Raw genomic sequence first — 20,414 nt, forward strand, 5'->3', positions numbered from 1 at the left:
GCAGTACCTTCGATTCGCCATTGCGGAGGATCACTACCAATTCGTGGCGTTGCCCTTTGGTCTCGCCTCGGCTCCGCGGGTTTTCACCAAGGTGCTTGCGCTGGTTCTGGTTTTGTTGAGAGCCCAGGGCATCTCGATCCTGGGGTATCTGGACGACATTCTGGTTCGATCTGCGACCAGTCAGGGCCTGGTGAATGACCTGTCCGTCACGATGCAGACTCTGCAAGAGTTCGGTTGGACGATAAATTTTCCGAAGTCGACGCTGTGTCCGTCGGTTCGTCTTCCTTACCTGGGAATGATCCTGGACTCTGTTCAGGCGAAGGTCTTCCTGCTGGAAGTCAAGCTCCGGAAGCTTCAAGAAGCAGTCGGGTCCCTCAGGGACGTTCAGTGCTCGTCCCTCCGGACGTGCATGAGGTGTCTGGGACTGATGGTCTCGGCTTTCGAGGCGATACCCTTTGCCCAGTTTCACACGCGGGGTCTCCAGAGGGAGATTCTGGCCAGGTGGGACGGACAACCGCAATCTCTGGATCTCCAGATTTCGTTGAGTCATCACTCCAGAAGGGACCTTCTGTGGTGGCTCCAGTCCCCGGCGGTGTCGGGGGGCAAGTCCTTTCGTCCTTTGTCGTGGACGGTGATCACCACGGATGCCAGCCTGTCGGGCTGGGGTGGTGTTCTGGGCGTTCTGTCTGCCCAGGGAACTTGGTCGGAGGAGGAGTCCTCCCTTCCGATCAACATTCTGGAATTGCGAGCAATAAATCTCTGCCTTCGGCGTTGGTCGGACAGGCTGCAGGGCCGTCCGGTTCGGGTGCAGACGGACAATGCCACAGCGGTGGCCTACATCAACCACCAAGGGGGCACCAGGAGTGCCCGAGCGGCTCGGGAGTGGCCGACATTCTGTCTTGGGCCGAGACGCACGTCCCGGCGATATCTGCTGTTCACATTCCGGGGGTGGAAAACTGGCAGGCGGATTATCTGAGCCGCCAGACCCTGGACCAGGGAGAATGGCCCCTTCACCCGGATGTCTTTCTGATGTTGTGCGAGAAGTGGGGGTCCCCAGATGTGGACCTGTTCGCGTCTCGTCTGAACAACACGGTGGGAAGGTTCGTGGCAAGGACGCGCGATCCTCGGGCAGACGCCTCAGACGCGTTGGTGGCGCCCTGGCATCAGTATCGTCTGATGTATGCCTTTCCACCGATTCAGCTGCTGTCCAGGTTCCTTCAGAGGTTGGCCTCGGAACCGAACACGGTGATTTTGGTGGCAACAGACTGGCCTCGCCGGTCTTGGTACGCAGACCTCGTGAATCTGGCGGTCGACGCTCCATGGCGTTTGCCTCTTCGAGACGATCTCCTGTCTCAAGGGCCGATATTTCATCCTGCTTTACAGTCGCTGGCTTTGACGGCCTGGCTGTTGAAACCCAGATCCTGAAGGATAGGGGTCTCTCCCCTGAGGTCATTCACACTTTGATTAAGGCTAGAAAGTCCTCTTCGGGGAAGGTTTACTACGGTACTTGGAAGGCCTATTTTGCCTGGTGTGAGTCCAGGGGGTATTCCCCTCGTTCATACTCGGTATCAAGGGTGTTGGCTTTTCTTCAAACGGGCGTGGACCAGCGTTTGGCGTTGGCCACGATTAAGGGTCAGATTTCTGCTCTGGCCGTTCTCTTTCAGCGCCCTGTGGCGTCTAATTCTTTAGTTGGCACCTTTGTTCAAGGGGTGCGGCATCTGGTCCCTCCTAGGAGGGAGCCTTTGCCTCCATGGGACTTGAATCTTGTTCTGTCCGTGTTGCAATGGGCTCCCTTTGAAAAAATCAGGGAGATCTCGTTGTCTATGTTGTCCAAGAAGGTCGCCTTTTTGGTGGCAATCACCTCGGCTCCAGGGTGTCGGAGTTTGCTGCCTTGTCCTGCAGATCTCCGTATTTAGTGGTTCACTTGGATAAGGTGGTCTTGCGTCCTAACCCGTCTTTCCTTCCGAAAAGGATTTCGGAATTTCACCTCAATGAGGACATTGTCTTGCCTTCGCTTTGCGCAAAGCCAAAACATCCAAAGGAAGTGGCTTTGCATTCCTTGGATGTTGTTCGGGCGATCAGGGTTTACCTGTCATCGACTGAATCCTTTCGCAAGAAGGATTCTCTCTTTGTCCTTCCAGAGGGGCCTCGGAAGGGCATGGCGGCGTCGGCCTCTACCATCGCCAAATTGATCAGGCAGGTCATTGAACAGGCCTATGCTTTGAGGGGGAAAGTTCCTCCCATACCTGTGAAGGCGCACTCTACAAGATCTCTGAGTACGTCTTGGGCCTGTCATCATCGGGCTTCTGTGGCCCAGGTATGTAAGGCGGCGACTTGGTCGTCCGTTCACACCTTCTCAAAATTCTACAAGGTGGATGTTCAGGCATCAGCAGATGCTTCCTTTGGCCGTAAAGTTCTTAGTGCGGCAGTGCCTTAGGGTCCTTTTGTTTGGGTCCTTGGCTGTTGGGGTATTTTTACCCCTAGGTTACTTGTTCTTTCCTGGGTTGTTGCTCCTGTTGAGCAAGTTTTTTTCATGTTGCCCAGTTGGGTTCCTTCCTTTGGTATGGTTCCTTTTTCTCTGATGTGGGTACTGCGTTGCTTTAGGCGCGGCTGCTGTTTTTCCCACCCCTCATGTCTACACTGCTTTGGGACGTCCCTATTGTGACGAATATGAAGGGGCGGCGACTGTCGGAGGACGTAAGAGAAAACGGAATTTTTGTAAAATCTTACCTGTAAAATTCCTTTCTCTGAGTCCTCCGACAGTCGCCGCCCCCGCCCCTCTTTTGGGGTTTTGTTTATGTACTCTACTGCTATGCTACTGAAACTGAGGTAGGAATGCAGGAAGCAGGAGGGTATTGACTGAGGGGACCACCCCCTGGGGGTGGGGTATGCTAAAAGCTTTGATATTAACATATTCTGTTGTCTAGCCACTCCTACGGAGCAAAGGTCAATAACCCTATTGTGACGAATATGAAGGGGCGGCGACTGTCGGAGGACTCAGAGAAAGGAATTTAACAGGTAAGATTTTACAAAAATTCCGTTATTCTATCTTTTCATGTGACAACACTGAAGAAATGACACTTTGCTACAATGTAAAGTAGTGAGTGTACAGCTTGTATAACAGTGTCAATTTGCTGTCCCCTCAAAATAACTCAACACACAGCCATTAATGTCTAAACCGCTGGCAACAAAAGTGAGTACACCCCTGAGTGAAAATGTCCAAATTGGGTCCAATTAGCCATTTCACGTCCCCGGTGTCATGTGACTCGTTAGTGTTACAAGGTCTCAGGTGGGAATGGGAAGCAGGTGTGTTAAATTTAGTGTTATCGCTCTCACTCTCTCATACTGGTCACTGGAAGTTCAACATGGCACCTCATGGCAAAGAACTCTCTGAGGATCTGAAAAAGAGAATTGTTGCTCTACATAAAGATGGCCTAGGCTATAAGAAGATTGCTAAGACCTTGAAACTGAGCTGCAGCACGGTGGCCAAGACCATACAGCGGTTTAACAGGGCAGGTTCCACTCAGAACAGTCCTCGCCATGGTCGACCAAAGACGTTGATGCATGTGCTCAGCGGCATATCCAGAGGTTGTCTTTGGGAAATAGAGATATGAGTGCTGCCAGCATTGCTGGAGAGGTTGAAGGGGTTGGGGGTCAGCCTGTCAGTGCTCAGACCATACGCCGCACACTGCATCAAGTTAGTCTGCATGGCTGTCGTCCCAGAAGGAAGCCTCTTCTAAAGATGATGCACAAGAAAGCCCACAAACAGTTTGCTGAAGACAAGCAGACTAAGGACATGGATTACTGGAACCATGTCCTGTGATCTGATGAGACCAAGATAAACTTATTGGGTTCCGATGGTGCCAAGCGTGTGTGGCGGCAACCAGGTGAGGAGTACAAAGACAAGTGTGTCTTTCCTACAGTCAAACACGATGGTGGGAGTGTCATGGTCTGGATCTGCATGAGTGCTGCTGGCACTGGGGAGCTACAGTTCATTGAGGGAACCATGAATGCCAACATGTACTGTGACATACTGAAGCAGAGTATGATCCCCTCCCTTCGGAGACTGGGCCGCAGGGCAGTATTCCAACATAACCCCAAACACACCTCCAAGGCAACCACTGCATTACTAAAGAACCTGAGGTAAAGGTGATGGACTGGTTAAGCATGTCTCCAGACCTAAACCCTATTGAGCATCTGTGGGGCTTCCTCAAACAGAAAATGGAGGAGCGCAAGGTCTCTAACATCCACCAGCTCTGTGATGTCATCATGGAGGAGTGGAAGAGGACTCCAGTGAACCTGTGAAGCTCTGGAGAACTCCATGCCCAAGAGGGTTAAGGCAGTGCTGGAAAATAATGGTCGGCACACAAAATATTGACACTTTGGGCCCAATTTGGACATTTTAACTTAGGGATGTAATCACTTTTGTCACCAGTGGTTTAGACATTAATGGCTGTGTGTTGAGTTATTTTGAGGGGACAGCAAATTTACACTGTTATACAAGCTGTACACTCACTACTTTATATTATAGCAAACTGTCATTTCTTCAGTGTTGTCACATGAAAAGATAAAATAAAATATTTACAAAAATGTGAGGGGTGTACTCACTTTTGTGAGATACTGTATACAAACTGTAGCTGCTGACTTTTAATAAACAACCACTCACCTCTCCCATGATCCAGCGCTATCCTCACCTGGGCTAGTTCTTCACTAACCTTCGAGTTTTTGGTGCCGACATATTTACTGTGGGCACCCAGCTGTGGCAGCTTGCGGCCTCACAGCCAGATGACCCCTGCGCCACTTTCGCTGCACATTGTGAATAGTCCTGCAATCTTCTGGAATCTGTGACATCCTAGAAGACTGCGAGAATGGGGGGGGGGGGACTTTCACTCCTAGTCGGTTGGGGCGGAAGTGGGAATGGGTACCTGTCAAAATCAGGTACCTGCTCCCCCTCCTCCCCAAAAGTGACATTCTTGAAAGAGAAGGGAGAAGGAGGCCTTAAAGCAGAACACTGTGGAGTTCTGTTTTAATATGATTTTTATGGATACTGATGAGATATCACACAGCTGGGACCAACTAAAAGTACATATGAATGCCTGCAACGGTTTCAGGCAGAAGTCCTTCATCAGGCCAAATCACAGATCCGGCATTTGGCCTGACGAAGGGCTTCTGGCTGAAACTGTTCTTTGGAACCAAACAAATTATTATTGATTGCTGTAGCCCCGTTGTTTGGATTTCTACAAATCCAGACAGTGTGTGTGGGTTTACCAAATTAAATTTTGTTTCTATTGCAGACACACATTTATATCTCCATCCCTAGTGACGCTTATGACATGTTAAGGAGTATTATTGGTTGTTAATTAAACTATAAGAAATAAAGTATAATCGTTAAGCACATCTTCAAGTATGGATCATTTCTAAGTATGGGAAATATTTTAGACATATAGATATAAAATGACTTGTCAATCGATGTGCAAAAAATGTTCATTAGAGAAAATGGCACCCACCACGGAGCACCTGGCTAGCATCTGAGGTTTTAAGGGGGTGCACACTATTACACAACTGGTTACCGCTGGTGTACACAACCCCTTTAAACCCTAACAGCTTGCTGCGTGGTCCTCCACCCAGAGCATTGATCCCTGAGCTGCTAACGCTATCCTCTCTCCCCCAGCGAGTTTAGACAAGAGTCAGTGTCGTGGGACATCTTCCAGGAGGTGCAGTCCAGGTAGTATGAAGATGAAGTGCTGCTTTGCATATGCCGGAGATGGACTGGGAGAAAACTGGGAGCTGGGTGCGGCATTTGGGAGCGTGGCCTTGTGGGGACAGTGTAACCTCTGCTTGAGCTGCATGTGCAGAACACGAGTGTGTGACCTGTGTGCTGCTGGAGCTGTCCTTTACTTTATATAACCTACATATATGGGTCTATGTACTAATGAGATGGTTTGTGTTCAGGTATGCTGGAATCCACCAGAGCCAATCTGATACTCACTTGCATCATCTAAACCTGGGGTATTGAATTAAAATTCACTGAGGTTCGGCCAGTAAATCATTTTTTCCCCGCAGAGATCCAAATCTTATATTTGTGCTTAGACTCAGATTCTTTGCATCACAACACCCCCTCCCTTTACATCAGTGATTTCAGTCCCCCCCCCTTTATATCAGAGCCCCCTTTACATCATAGCCCCCTCTTCACTTCACAGCTTCCCCTTTACACCATAGTCCCCTCTTCACATCACAGCTTCTCCTTTACACCACATTCCCCCCCTTTACAGCAGTTTCCCCAACCCCTTCACGTCACATTTCCCTCCTAACATCGCAGCCTTCGTTAAATCAATCCCCCACCTTCCAATTACAACAGCCTTACACACCCCCACTTTACAATTCTACCTTACGCAGGCAAAGGGCAGGAGGCAAAGTAGGTCTGGACAGAGGATGGGAGTTGTCTAATTTTTCACATTAACAGGCGGGTGATTGGATGCTACAACCACCCTGTGTCCTTACGACCTGCTTGTTAATTGGACAAGTTGGGCAGCTTTCGCCCACCTGCCAAGACCTGCCACCCCTCAACCAACCACCCTCTTGTTAATTGGGAATTTGGACAGCCACTGCCCCCTGTCCAGATCTGCAGCACCTCCCACCCTCTGCCTGCTGGGAGGATTGATAGATGCGGTGGAGGGGGAAGAATTGGAAGACACAACTTGGAAGAGGACACCTAGATGGCCACGGTCCAGAATAGACCTGTCACTCAGTCCAGGTGCAGTCCACCATTTAGTGATGCCTGATCTAAACCAAAGCAGAGCAAGATTGCCTTTGTATGTAGCAATAGTTGACCAGGTGTTCTTCCACTGCCATTGGATCCTCTACATTAATATTGTACAACTGGAACCCTAAGGAATATATGACAGGAAAACTATGGATTGCTGGCTTGTTTTGAAGTTGCAAATCTCAGTTATGGATTCACATTCAAATGAGTCACTGACCTAGAATAAGCATACAGTGTGGGAGATCTGTCAGACTACCTAATTGTCCCGGATCACTTTATTTCAAGGTCGAGAAGCCAGGAGAAGGATGATGGCTTTGCTGCCTTCACCTTGAAGGAGGACCTGTACTGTGGCAGCTATGCCAAAAAAAAAAGGCAAATGGATGTCAAAGGGCTAGTCACCAGAATTGCCTGTAGCTGAATGAATGGCACACTCAGGGACATGGGCACCACCAAGTGAAAGATATAACAATAAAGGAAAAGTCCAAAAGTCTCTGATATTGAATCCAAATATCTGTGGCACGTGTGGCAGCTGGCCCCAGAGTAGGAGCAATCTCTGCAGAAGAAAACAGAGCGGAGCGCCTCCTAAGAGCAGTAATATTCATTGATAAAAGGCAATTGGAAACTCACATAGATAAAACACTGGTTGTTCAAATTATATGAACCACTACATCCAGCCCTATGCCCATCTCTTAGTCAGCTGCCCGCTTGGTGTGTTTGACTCCGCGTTGGCAAGATTATCTGTCGCTACTGGAACCACTCTGAAACCATTGACCTCACTGGGCAGAGATGACCTCACAATGGGAGCATGGCGGGGTGTAGCTATGCGTTTCAGAGCATGCACACTCCTTTCTCAAACCCTGGGCTTCTTCATATGATGTCTGTAGGTGTCCCCAGCTGTAGGAGTCCTCGAACAAAATCGAGTCAGGCTGAGCACTGCTCAGCCATTCCCAGAAAGCTTTGTATTTTCCGAATGTGTACAAGTCTTCTTCTGAATGATTCAAGTAGAGATTGTTTTATCACATGCCCACCTCTCCACTTCAGCCACCCAGAGGAAGCTTCGTACTCCACAAAATACAATTTGTACTCAGAAAATACAAAGCTTCCTGGGAATGGCTGAGCAGTACTCCGCCCCGCTTGATTTTGTTCCAGGACGCCCACAGCAGGGGATACCTAGAGACAAGCAGGTGAAGAAGACATTGCCTTATTCCTTATAATCTAGGATGTGGCTAGTCTGGGTTCCAGCACCTGAACACACGGCACAATGTTTTATTTATTACGTCTGCTGGTGGCTTCTGTTTGTATTTTTTTGTCATGTTCAGAAATTGTAGAGTCTATAGTTTAAGTGATACCTTTTATTTGCTAACTCAAGTTATTAGAGATGCAAGCTTTTACGACCTCTTCGATCCCTTCTTCAGATTCCTTGAGAATTCTATAAAGCCTGAGAAAAGGAAAGCTGACATCTTTAGTAATTTCAGTTAGTTAATAAAGGTATCTCTTAAACTACTAACATCCTGTATATGGTCAATGATAAAAGCTAAAGTTTACAATGCATCAAGGTCACAATCTCCATTATACATTATTCTACATTGTGTTCTGAGCAGGTCCTTTTCTCGTATTCAAGTCAAACTCCAGGCAAACCGCCAACAACACAGTTGAAATACATATATATTTGATGCTTTATGTGCTGAAGGATGTGTCCTCTTTGCTATTTAGTAAGGGCTCGTTCACATGGGCAGCTGAAGAGTGGTTAAACAAGGTGGTTGAGCTGTGGTTTCACTGCCCCTTGTCTGATGACCTAAACACAGAAATGCAGCCGCTCAGGTCTGTAGCCATTGCCATGGCCATGATCCTTTCAAATTGAATAGGGCCATGCCGCAACTGTCTTGCAATGCAAATGGTTGTAGCGTGGTGGGTCGGCATTTTGAGGGGTAAATCAGGCAAGGGGGGATAACAACATATCTGTGGTGGATCACTTTTCAGTGGGCCATCAGCAGGGCTTTTTTCTCAGAAAATAGGTACAGGAACTCAACCACAACCCCCTGAAAATCCCCCTCCCCTTTACACACACTCCAAACCGCATCAAATAGTGGGCGTGGTCAAATTTCACTAACAGTGTGAGGGTTTTAAAGAGGCATTTAATACCAGCAGTGCATTACGTACAGAGTTCAGAGTTTGGGGGTGTTTACAAACGGAGTGCAGAGTTCAGGGGTGCTTATTGCATATAGTGCAGAATTTGGGGGGGGGGCATTTACAAACAGAGTGCAGAGTTCAGGGCTGCCTTACGTATATAGTCCAGAGTTCGTGGGTGCGCTGCATACAGAGTGCAGAGTTTGGGGGGTGTTTGCAAACTGAGTGCAGAGTTCAGGGGTGCTTATTGCATATGGTGCAGTGTTTGGGGGGGGGGGCATTTACAAACAGAGTGCAGAGTTCAGGGCTGCCTTACGTACATAGTCCAGAGTTCGTGGGTGCGCTGCATACAGAGTGCAGAGTTTAGCCTTCTTCCACGGCTGCTTACGTCTTTCACCACTCTTCAGCTCTGACCTCTGCATGCAACCCCCACCTCCTTAAAAAGCTCCACCATCTTCCACATGTCCCACTTTTGTTGCTGTATTAGGCACAAGAATCTAGCTGACTCTAGTAACTCCCCGCTCACTGTCGTTGGCTCTCTTACTTGTGGGAAGATCATCCAGTGGGGGTGTCCTTGTCCCTATCCTGCACTCAGTGGGAGCCACACTTAGGAGATCAGATCTGTGGGAGCCACTGGGAGACAAACTGTCACTTGTAAACACAGAAGCCAGATTTCTGTGTTTACAAGTGAAAGTGGTGAGCAGGGAGCAGAGGGCCTGAGCCAGAGGTGGTGGAAATGAGTTCCACCAAGTTCCAGCTGAAAAAAAAGCCCTGGTTGTCATTATATGAACAAGCCTTTGCCTCCTGGGTCAGGTCTCTGTACTGGTGATGCAGCCTTTTGAGACAGGAGAGGTGACATAGGAGTCTGAATTGAATAACCAGAAAGTCAAATTAAAGTATGTGTTATGCTCAAACTTTTTTTTTTTTGTTTAGTTGTTGATAGTGTAGGGGAGGGTTAAAACCAGAATATTTTGATTCGCTGTAAATCCCAGCCACTCCACCACAAGGCTTTCCTCACGGCTCACCCGACCAAAGAATGCTGGCTCCAGTACAGTCCATGTTCCATTATCGTCAAAGGCAAAGGAAGTAAAATGGAGCCGCTGATCTTCATACAGTGCAGGTACATTTATTGGTATCGCCCAATATAGCGAAAATCTACCTGCTCCTCATATGTGTTTCACTCCAACAGGAGCTTAGTGATATGTATTTACAGAGGTTTGGACAGCTGCTTGCCAAAAAAGTCCATCTTTGAGTCCTAAAAACTACATAACCATGAACAATGTGGGCTATGTGGGACTTTAAGTGAGACACCAGCAGATAATGCCCAGCGTCTCCATCCCTGTATCAGAAAAAAACGAAAGTTGAAAGGATTAAAAGAGGTGCATGGAAGCCAGCCAGCCCCCAGTCTGATGTACTCACCCTCCAGTCTACCACCAACCAAGTAGAGCTGTCAAATGATATAAATAAAGAACAGGGGTTTAGTTGACACGCATTTGCAAACGCATGTGTAAGATGCAGGGCCACTTCACTGTCCCCTGTGTTACCTGCAGTCCTAACACTTTCTAATTTGAGTGTCTCCACAATGGAAGCACATGGCTGCTAATGGATGGATAGGAGAAAGGTGGGAGGGAGGCAGCCCAAACCTCCCCCAACCCACCTCCATCCATGACTGGTCTAATATATCAAAACTCAATAGCGATGGTACAAACTGAAAAGGACCAGCTGAGAAGCATACACCTCCATCCCCTTGGCGGATGCAGTATAAAACTACATAACAGCACAGCAAGACTCGGGGCATGAGAAAAGTCTACAGGTTTCTCGCTGCATCATTGCTTCATCATTAATTCCTGTGTGAGTCTTTCCTCATGCCCCACAGTGTCTTGCTGTGCTGCTGTTTTTAAGATTCAATAACGAGGGACTTTTTCAGAGTGCAGCTGTCCGAACTTTTATAAATACGTATGCTTCAGTTGCTCAGCTTGCACCCGTGTAGAGTATTGCATGCTGGACTGTGTTGGCAGACCAACCGGGTGCAGCATTGCAAGATTGGAGGAGCTTCATCATGACTGAAATGCGTAAAAAATAAGCTGGTGGATTTTCTCTGTTTTGGGTGATACCAATAAATGTACCTGGGGCTCTTTGAAATTGAGCAGCTCCATTTCTCTTTTTTTTGCCTTTCAGGTTATTTTGTTGCTGTTTGTGCATCCCTGGGGATATTTTCCTTTAGTTCCTGTCCTAGGGACAGCACAGGTGGTTAGAGGAAATCTTCCTAAAGTGAGGGGAATCCTATATTAGGCAGATGTCCTCAGAATATCCGTTCCATTGGAAGATTTACCCTCACCTTTTGCTCTGACAACTCAAAAATTCGGCACTTGCATTTAAATCTGCTTCAATGGCTGTGGTCACCAGAACAAACAGAGGGAAGGATCTGACCAATGGAAACACAGATCACAGTTAGAGCCGGTTCACACTACTCTGATTTGTCAGGCGACTTGGTCGCCTGACAAGTAGCTCCCAATGCTGTGCAATGGAACCGTTCTAATCAGAGCGACTCAAGTCGTTCCGACTTAGAAAAAGGTTCCTGCACTATTTTTTGGCGAAGTCGGAGCGATTTGAATTGACTTCTATTATGAGAAGTCGTTTGCAAGCCGCGATGAAGTCGCGCTGCACGGGCGACTTCAAAGTTGCCTGAAGTTGGGGCGACTTTGAGTCGGATTAGTGTGACCCGGCTCTTAAACTTGTCAGAGGGTCTACCCCTTCCCCACGCTATCCAAATAAAAAAAAAAGGTTTTGCTTATATATACACTTTAATCAGGAACTGCAACCTGTGTGGCTGTGCAATGGGATTTTTCTATATAAATCTCACTTTGTCCGGTATTTGCCGCCCTTTTGGTAGGTAAAGCAGTAAAATTATATGTATTTCAGTTGTATATTCAGCTGTTTGCCTGGAGTTGTTACTTAACATAACTACAAATGTAATGGGTCTAGACTGACATTCTTGCCTTTCATGGAGAACATGCAACCCCAGACTCCCTCTAGTGCTGGCCACATGTGAGGACCTAGGCACTGACACAGGATTTGTTGAAGAAGTGGATCAGCCAATCTGAATTCCCTTTGGCAGAGATCACATCACCAACAACCTAGGCATTCTGATATGTGATCAACAGCTAGCCATGGACATGAGATTGCTAAATGATGATAACATAGCATTGTATTTACCAAACATGCATATTGATGTGCTGATCATAGTCCTGGCACCTGCGTTATCCCAGGTGAACATTCCCTATCACCTGGAAATATTTATTTCATGTGAGTTTTTCCTTCCCAAGGTGTTCCTGCAGATGGGTAGGTTGTTTTTATTGACTGTTGGATTTGATGATGCTGTTTCAGGCACCCAGTAAGATACATTTTTTTTTGTAGGTGTAATTTAGTATTAGGCATTGGGTTGGGGCCAAGTTAGTGTTAGGACCAGAAATTAGAGGGCTAAGTAAATGGGGTATATGCTAAAAATGGTAACGCCAATCTCTTCCCCATTGGCACACTCTCTGCTGCCTTTTATTTTTTTACATTGTTGCATATCTTTTTTCCCTTCTTTTTTTTCCAGTCACATGACATCATGGATATCCTTCCTCTGGTGTAGGGCGGGTCACAAATGCTGAATGAGCCCATATAGCCTTATGGCGCCATTCACTGCAGTATTCTCCTCTGAGCCCGGAGCAGGGCCGTCTTAATGACATCATGGCCCCTGGGCAAAGCAATGCACTGGGGCCCCCACCAGCCTGCCCCTATTTGTGCACCTACTCTCAAGAATTAAAGAATAAATAGTTGATAGAATTAAACATATATTTATTAGTACTTTCAATAAAATTTATTTTAAACAATAAGAAAACATGGCAAAAATAAAAGATTAATCAACACAAAAGTGGAAAGTATGGGGAGGTGGGGCAGTAGGGCACAGTAAGGGGATTGAAGAGGGCCCAGTACTGGGATCAGGAGGGTACAGTACAGCTTTTGGGACGCTGCCTGAGACACAGCCATCCGGGGACAGCTTAGTAAAAACTTTACTGTCCCGGCAAATCTGGGACAGTTGGCAAGTATGATGTAATGCAAGATTATCATGGACTTGGGGCCCCAGTCAAGTTCCTCCACTGCAAACGCGCTCATCCACGTCTTTATGGACCTTGCTTTGTGCACTGGTGCGCAGTCATGTTGGAACAGGCAGGGGCCATCCCCAAACTGTTCCCACAAAGTTGGGAGCATCACAATGTCTTGGTATGCTGACGCCTTAAGAGTTCCCTTCACTGGAACTAAGGGACCAAGCCCCATCCCTGAAAAACATCTCCACACCATAATCCCCCCTCCACCAAATGATTTGGGCCAGTGCACAAAGCAAGGTCCAAAAAGACATGGATGAGAGAGTTTGGGTAGAGGAACTTGACTGTCCTGCACAGAGTTCTGACCTCAACCCGATAGAACACCTTTGGGAGGAATTAGAGCGCAGACTGTGATCCAGACCTTCTCTCTAACATCAGTGCCTGACCTCACAAATGCGCTTCTGGAAGAATGGTCAAACAATCCCATAGACACACTCCTAAACCTTGTGGACAGCCTTCCCAGAAGAGTTGAAGCTGTTATAGATGAAAAGGGTGGGCCAACTCAATATTGAACCCTACGAACTAAGACTGGGATGCCTTTAAAGGTCATGTGCATGTAAAGGCAGGCGTCCCAATACTTTTGACAATATAGTGTATTTGTTTCAGTGTTAGGGAGGAGATAAATGAAGTGTTACCTTTTTTTAGGGTCTGGCTGACATTTAGACCAGATTCACACAGTTGCTTTGCACGGCATTGCATGGTTTGCATGTTGTTGGACTGCGGTGACCTATATTCTGAATGGCACCCCAGCTCACTTGTGTTGTAATGCATCACAATACTCTACAATGCAATACCATACCATACCATGCATTGTGCTGCGCTCTCTTGCTAAAAAATAGTGCATGCGTCTTTTGGGTCACTTGGGAAGCCCATCCAAATACATAGGCTCCTTTTAACACAATGCAGAGATGTAAATAGGTCCTTATGGACACACTCAAAAACCTATTTCTCTTACGTCCTCCGACAGTCGCCGCCATCTTCATATTCGTCACAATGGGGGTATTAGACTTTGCTCCGTAGGAGTAGCTAGGCAACAGAATATGTCAATATTAAAGCTTTTAACATATCCCCACCCCAGGGGGTGGTCCCCTCAGTCTATACCCTCCTGCTTCCTGTTTCCTGCTTCAGTTTCAATGTCTAGCTTGTCAGGAGTAGCTGGATGTCTCTATGCTGGGGCATTTTGTCTCAGCCTTCTCTCTTTTTTGATTTTATTTGAGTTTTTTCTCTCTTTCTTTATTTAGCTGTTATTTTTACCAGCAATAGTTAGATCTTCGGATGAAGAGGATAATGCGGGCTGCGTCTCGGGCTGACTCCCCTGGTCGCAGGTTGTGGGTCAGTGGCTTCTCAGCCCGCCATCGAGCGTTCAGTCAGGTACCGCTCCTGAGTTTTCTGAACGACCCATCTCTGTTCCGTGCAGGGATGCTAGGGTGAGGTGGCTACCTCACTGGACGCTGTGCGGTTTCTCAACCCACCTTCTGCTGCGTCCTGGAATGCGACTCTCCCTGTCTCATGTACAGCGGCTTGTTCGCCTGTGCGGGTCCCCCACGCCATGTAAGAGGTAAGTGTATTCATGTGGGGACCTGTCTGTCTGGGGGGTGTCAGTCTGGGACTGTGTTACCTTGCCCTGTGTTCACACTATTGATGTTTCCCTATCTCTCACACTGCATGCTGTGGGCTGCAAGGAGGGGGGGCTGTGCTGCACTTCTGTGTCAGTCTGAGTGTGTGAATGGCTGTGTGCTGTGGAACTTGATGCCATCATGTTTGGGGCACATTACAGCGCCGCTGCGGCGGTCCACCATGTTCTTTATAACTATGTGGTGCATTTTTATTCCACCTTCATGAGGTGGGGGAGCGGCGGTTTCCGCGCCAAACGGCGCCATTTTGGCTGTACTCGCTCCGGCCGCATGGTACACATGCATGGCGGCCATTTTCTTGTAGCCTCCCATAGGCTTTAATGGAGCGCCCTGAATATCAGCAATTCCTTTTCTACAGGAGCACCGATCTGGCCAGCAGCAGCAGCGGTCTCTCCAGGTTTTTTCCCTCTATTCTCTGTATCCTTGCCTGAGTATAACTTCTCCCTGTGGGGGTCCCTTATGTGGGTGTGCTTGTGTGGCGGTGGGCTACGTTCGCAGCGCCTTATTTAAAGGGGCGGTCACCCATTTTATTTTACTCATTTTGGGGCATGGATTCTCAGGAAAGCAAATTTCCTGTCACATTGGTGGGAAGCCAGGGGACTGCGGTTTTCCCCCTGGGGGGGGGGGATTTGGCTGCGATTGTGGCTAGCCTTGCGACTCAGGTGCAATTGCTGATGGCTGCTCAATCCTCAAAAAGGCCCAGAGTTTTCAATTTCCTCTGATTCAGAGGGTGTTGGTGATGGGGCTGCTGTTGCTGGGGTCTCCTTGTCGGGGTCCCGTTCCTCCCTGGCCCTTGTAGGGTCAGAAATGGAGGCTGAGGTTGAGGGGGTTGATATTTCTCCCCCTGGCTCGTCTGAAGAGCTTGCACTCATGGATGAATTGGTTGCTTCTATCAAGCAAACACTGCGTTTGCAGGATGAACCTTGTCCTCCTGCTGCCTTGGCGGCTTATGGGACGCAGAAAAGACGCAAAACATCGCAGGTATTTCCTTGCACTGATGATTTTCAATGCGCTGTAAAGGAACATTGGCGTAATATACGCAAGCCTTTTGCTATACCAAGTAGGTTTAAGCTGCGCTATCCTTTTACGCCCGCTACTGATGGGCGTTGGTGTGTCCCACCTCCGGTGGATCACGCGATATCGGTTCTGAATAAGCCCACTGCGATTCCTGCTGAGGATATCCCGGTGTTCCGGGATGCCACGGACAAACGGACGGAGTCCCTTGCCCGTCATGCCTATTCTATTATGGGTTCTATGCTGAAAGCTTTATTTGCTTCACTTATGGCGGCCCAGGCTGTCGCGAGCTGGACGCAGGTGCTTAATCGCGTCCTGGTGGCTGATTCTGCCCTCCAGGCGACTTTGGATATGGTGGATCAAATCCACCAGGGTGTCATGTATTTGTGTGATGCGGACCTGGATATGGTTCCGTTGGCTGCACGTGTACATGGTGTGGCGGTATTGTCTCGCCGTTTTGGTTTGGTTGAAGTGTTGGTCGGTGGACCAATCTTCGCGTAAGACCTTGGCTATTCTGCCCTATGATGGTTCTCGCCTTTTTTGGTGAGTCCCTAGATACGTTAATTAGAGGGATCACGGGTGGTAAGAGCACGCTCTTACCCTAATCCCACAAGGCTAAGACGGCTCCTGGTAAGAAGCCATGGACTGGTAAGCAAAAGTCCGGCCAGTCCGGTTCAGCGGCCCACAACAGTGTGGCCTGAAGGGGCGCCCTCACCCGACTCTGGGGTGGGGGGACGCTTGCTCGGTTTCCTTCAGCCATGGCTGTCCCGGGTTCGGGACAGGTGGGTTCAGGAAATCGTTCGATCTGGCTACGAGATCGAGCTTCTCTATAGGCCGGAGCGCAGATTTTTTCCCTCAAATCTTCTACTGTCCCCGGAGCGTTTGCAGGACCTGAGGGCTCAGGGAGTGGTGGTCCCGGTGCCTCATCGGGACAGGTTTCGGGGGTTCTATTCCAATCTGTTCACCGTGCCCGGGAAGGAGGGCAAGGTACGTCCGATTCTGGACTTAAAGGCGCTGAACTGCTTTGTGCGGGTGCGCAAGTTCCGCATGGAATCTCTGCGGTCGGTGGTGGCTGCCCTGGTTTCGGGGGAGTTCATGGCTTCCATCGACTTGAAGGATGCATATCTTCACATCCCGAATTTCGAGGGTCACCAGAGGTACCTTCGATTCGCCATAGCGGAGGATCACTACCAATTTGTGGCGTTGCCCTTTGGTCTCGCCTCGGCTCCACGGGTGTTCACCAAGGTGCGGGCACCGGATTTGGCTTTGTTGAGAGCCCAGGGCGTCTCTGTCCTAGGGTATCTGGACGATATTCTGGTTCGGTCTGCGACCAGCCAGGGTCTGGAGAAGGCTCTGTCCGTTACGATGCAGCCTCTGCAGGAGTTTGGTTGGACGATAACTTTTCCAAAGTCAGCACTGTGCCCATCGGTTCGTCTCCCTTACCTGGGAATGGTTCTGGACTCTGTCCAGGCGAAGGTCTTCCTGCCGGACGACAAACTCAGGACTCTTCAGGAAGGAAGTCAGGTCCTTCAGGGACGCTCCGTCCTCGTCCACTCGGACGTGCATGAGATGTCTGGGATTGATGGTCTCGGCTTTCGAGGCGATTCCCTTCGCCCAGTTTCACACGCGGGGTCTCCAAGCGGAGATCCTGTCCAGGTGGGACGGACGACCGCGATCTCTGGATCCGGATTTCGTTGGGCCATCGCACCTGAAGGGTTCTTCTGTGGTGGCTCCTGTCCCCACCATCCTCTCTCATGGACGGTGGTCACCACGGATGCCAGCCTGTTGGGCTGGGGTGGTGTTCTGGGCGTTCTGTCCGCCCAGGGAACTTGGTCGGAGGGGGAATCCTCCCTTCCGGTCAGCATTCTGGAATTGCGTGCGATGATTCTCTGCCTTCAACGTTGGCCGGACAGGCTGCAGGGCTGTCCGGTTCGGGTGCAGACGGACATTGCCACGGCGGTGGCTTACGTCATTCGCCAAGGGGACACCAAGAGGGCCCGGGTGGCTCGGGAAGTGGCCGACATTCTGTCTTGGGCCGAGACGCATGTCCCGGCAATATCGGCGGTTCACATTCCAGGGGTTGGAGAACTGGCGGGCGGATTATCTGATGCCGCCAGTCCCTGGACCAGGGGGAATGGCCCCTCCGTCCGGGTGTTCTCCAGATGTTGTGCGCGACGTGGGGTCTTCCGGAGGTGGACCTGATCGCGTCTCGTCTGTACAGCAAGGTGTACAGGTTCGTGGCAGGGCCACGCGATCCTCGGGCAGACGCGTTGGTAGCCCCGTGGCATCAGTACCGACTGATGTATGCGTTTTCACCGCTTCAATTGCTGCCCAGGTTCCTTCGCAGGTTGGTCTCGGAACCAAAACACGGTGATTCTTGTGACACCGGACTGGCCTCGCCGGTCCTGGTACGCAGACCTCGTGCATTTGGCGGTCGATGCCCCGTGGCGTCTGCCTCTTCGGGAAGATTTCCGGTCTCAAGGGCTGATATTTCATCCTGCCTTGCAGTCGCTGGCTTTGCCGGCCTGGCTGTTGAAACCGAGGCCCTGAGGGATAGGGGTCTCTCCCCTGAGGTCATTCACACTTTGAGCGACGCGAGGAATTTTTTCCTCGGGGTAGGTCTTTTACCGTATTTCGGAGGCCTATTTTGCCTGGTGTGAGTTCAGGGGGTCTTCACCTCGCCCGTGGTCGGTGTCTGGGGTGTTGTCCTTCCTTCGAAAGGGTGTTGACAGCGTTTGGCGCTGGCTATGATCAAGGGTCAGGTGTCTGCGATGGCCGTTCTTTTTTCAACGTCCTATGGCATCTATCTCCTTGATTGGCACTTTTGTTCGGGGGCATCTGGTCCCTCCTAGGAGGGTGCCTCTGCCTCCTTGGGACTGGAATCTTGTTCTGTCCGTGTTACAACATGGTTCTTTTTTGAACGGATCGGGTAGATCTCGTTGTCTATGTTGTCCTAGAAGGTCACCTTTTTTGGTGGCGATCAATTCGGCTCGCAGAGTGTCGGAGCTGGCAGCCTGTCCTGCCATTGTCCGTATCTGGTCAATCACTTGGTTAAGGTGGTCTTGCGACCTAACCCTTCTTTTTTTTCGCAGAGGGTTTCGGAATTTCACCTCAATGAGGACATTGTCTTGCCTTCGCCTTGCGCGAAGTCTAAACATTCGGAGGAGGTGGTGTTGCACTCCTTGGATGCTGTTCATGGCGATTAGGGTTTACCTAAAATCGTCTGAATCTTTTCACAAGTCGGATTCTTTGTTTGTCCTTCCGGGGGTCCTCGGAAGGGCGTGGCGGCGTCGGCTTCTGCCGTCGCCAATTGGTTCAGACAGGCCGTTGAACAGGCCTATGCTTTGCGGGGAAAAGTTTCCCTTATGCCTGTGAGGGCGCACTCTACCAGATCTCTGAGTACGTCTTGGGCCTGTCGTCATGGGGCTTCTGTGGCCCAGGTGTGTAGGGCGGCGACTTGGTCGACCGTGCACACCTTCACTCTGTTCCACAGAGTGGATGTTCAAGCATCGGCAGATGCTTCCTTTGGCCGCAAGGTTCTTAGTGCGGCGGTCCCTTAGGGTCCCTGGTTTTGGTCCTTTGGGCTGTTTGGGATTTCTTTGTATCCCTGGGTTATTTGTTTTTTTCCTGGGTTATTGCTCCCGTTGAGCAAATTTTTTCTCGTGTTGCCCAGCTGGTTTCCTTCCTTTGGTAAGGTTACTTTCTTGATGTGGAGACTGCGTTGCCTTTAGGCGCGGCTGCGTTTCCCACCCCTCATGTTTGCACTGCTTTGGGACGTCCCCATTGTGACGAATATGAAGATGGCGGCGACTGTCGGAGGACGTAAGAGAAAACAGAATTTTTGTAAAATCTTACCTGTAAAATTCCTTTCTCTGAGTCCTCCGACAGTCGCCGCCCCCGCCCCTCTTTTGGGGTTTAGGTACTCTACTGCTATTCCACTGAAACTGAAGCAGGAAACAGGAAGCAGGAGGGTATAGACTGAGGGGACCACCCCCTGGGGTGGGGATATGTTAAAAGCTTTAATATTGACATATTCTGTTGCCTAGCTACTCCTACGGAGCAAAGTCTAATACCCCCATTGTGACGAATATGAAGATGGCGGCGACTGTCGGAGGACTCAGAGAAAGGAATTTTACAGGTAAGATTTTACAAAAATTCCGTTTTTTAGTTGTTTTTGGCCCTGGAAGGTGAAGTAACGCACTAGAAACCAACATACACCTACAGGTGATACAGAATGCCCAAAGAGGGACTTCTCTCATTCGGTCATCTCATGTCTATGTGCAGGTTTTTGTTTAAAACTATTTTGATTTTACCCCCCTTTTTTAAAATAGGGTTTGCTGTAATATATATATAATATATATAATATTTGCATAATCATTTTACTAATGACTGTATAATCTACTCAGAAATTCATCTTCTGCATCCTCGCAGGTCTCTGTCACAAGAACGTCCGACAGCCAATCCGTTCATACACCACCGACAAAAGGAACTTGTCAACCACTGCAACTTGCTGCAAGAGCACTTTCACCAGTGTTATGTGAAAGGTGGGATTACCTCTCGACTGGGGGATTTGAAAAATGAGCTTGTAATTCTTATTTCCAGGATTTACCTGTTTGTGAGGTTAAGGTGTATGCCAGGGCAAAAAAAACCGCATGCAGTACATTTTTTCAATTTATGCACATTGCTATGTCTTTAACCACTTAAGCCCCGGAAGATTTTACCCCC

At 49.1% G+C, this 20,414-nt stretch overlaps 1 protein-coding gene across 2 annotated transcripts in view; it reads left to right on the plus strand.

Annotated features, from left to right (window-relative positions):
• SZT2 (SZT2 subunit of KICSTOR complex) overlaps positions 1-20,414 on the plus strand; it is a 355,341-nt gene that overhangs the window by 144,224 nt on the left and 190,703 nt on the right. For both annotated transcript variants that reach the window (XM_082264795.1, XM_082264796.1), the window contains exons 27-28: positions 5,672-5,725; positions 20,121-20,233. In XM_082264795.1, coding sequence (XP_082120921.1) covers positions 5,672-5,725; positions 20,121-20,233 — 167 coding nt within the window. The remainder of the gene's footprint in view (positions 1-5,671; positions 5,726-20,120; positions 20,234-20,414) is intronic.

The sequence above is a fragment of the Pelophylax lessonae genome, assembly GCF_965119305.1.
Source record: "Pelophylax lessonae genome assembly, chromosome: 8".
Lineage (NCBI taxonomy): Eukaryota > Metazoa > Chordata > Amphibia > Anura > Ranidae > Pelophylax > Pelophylax lessonae.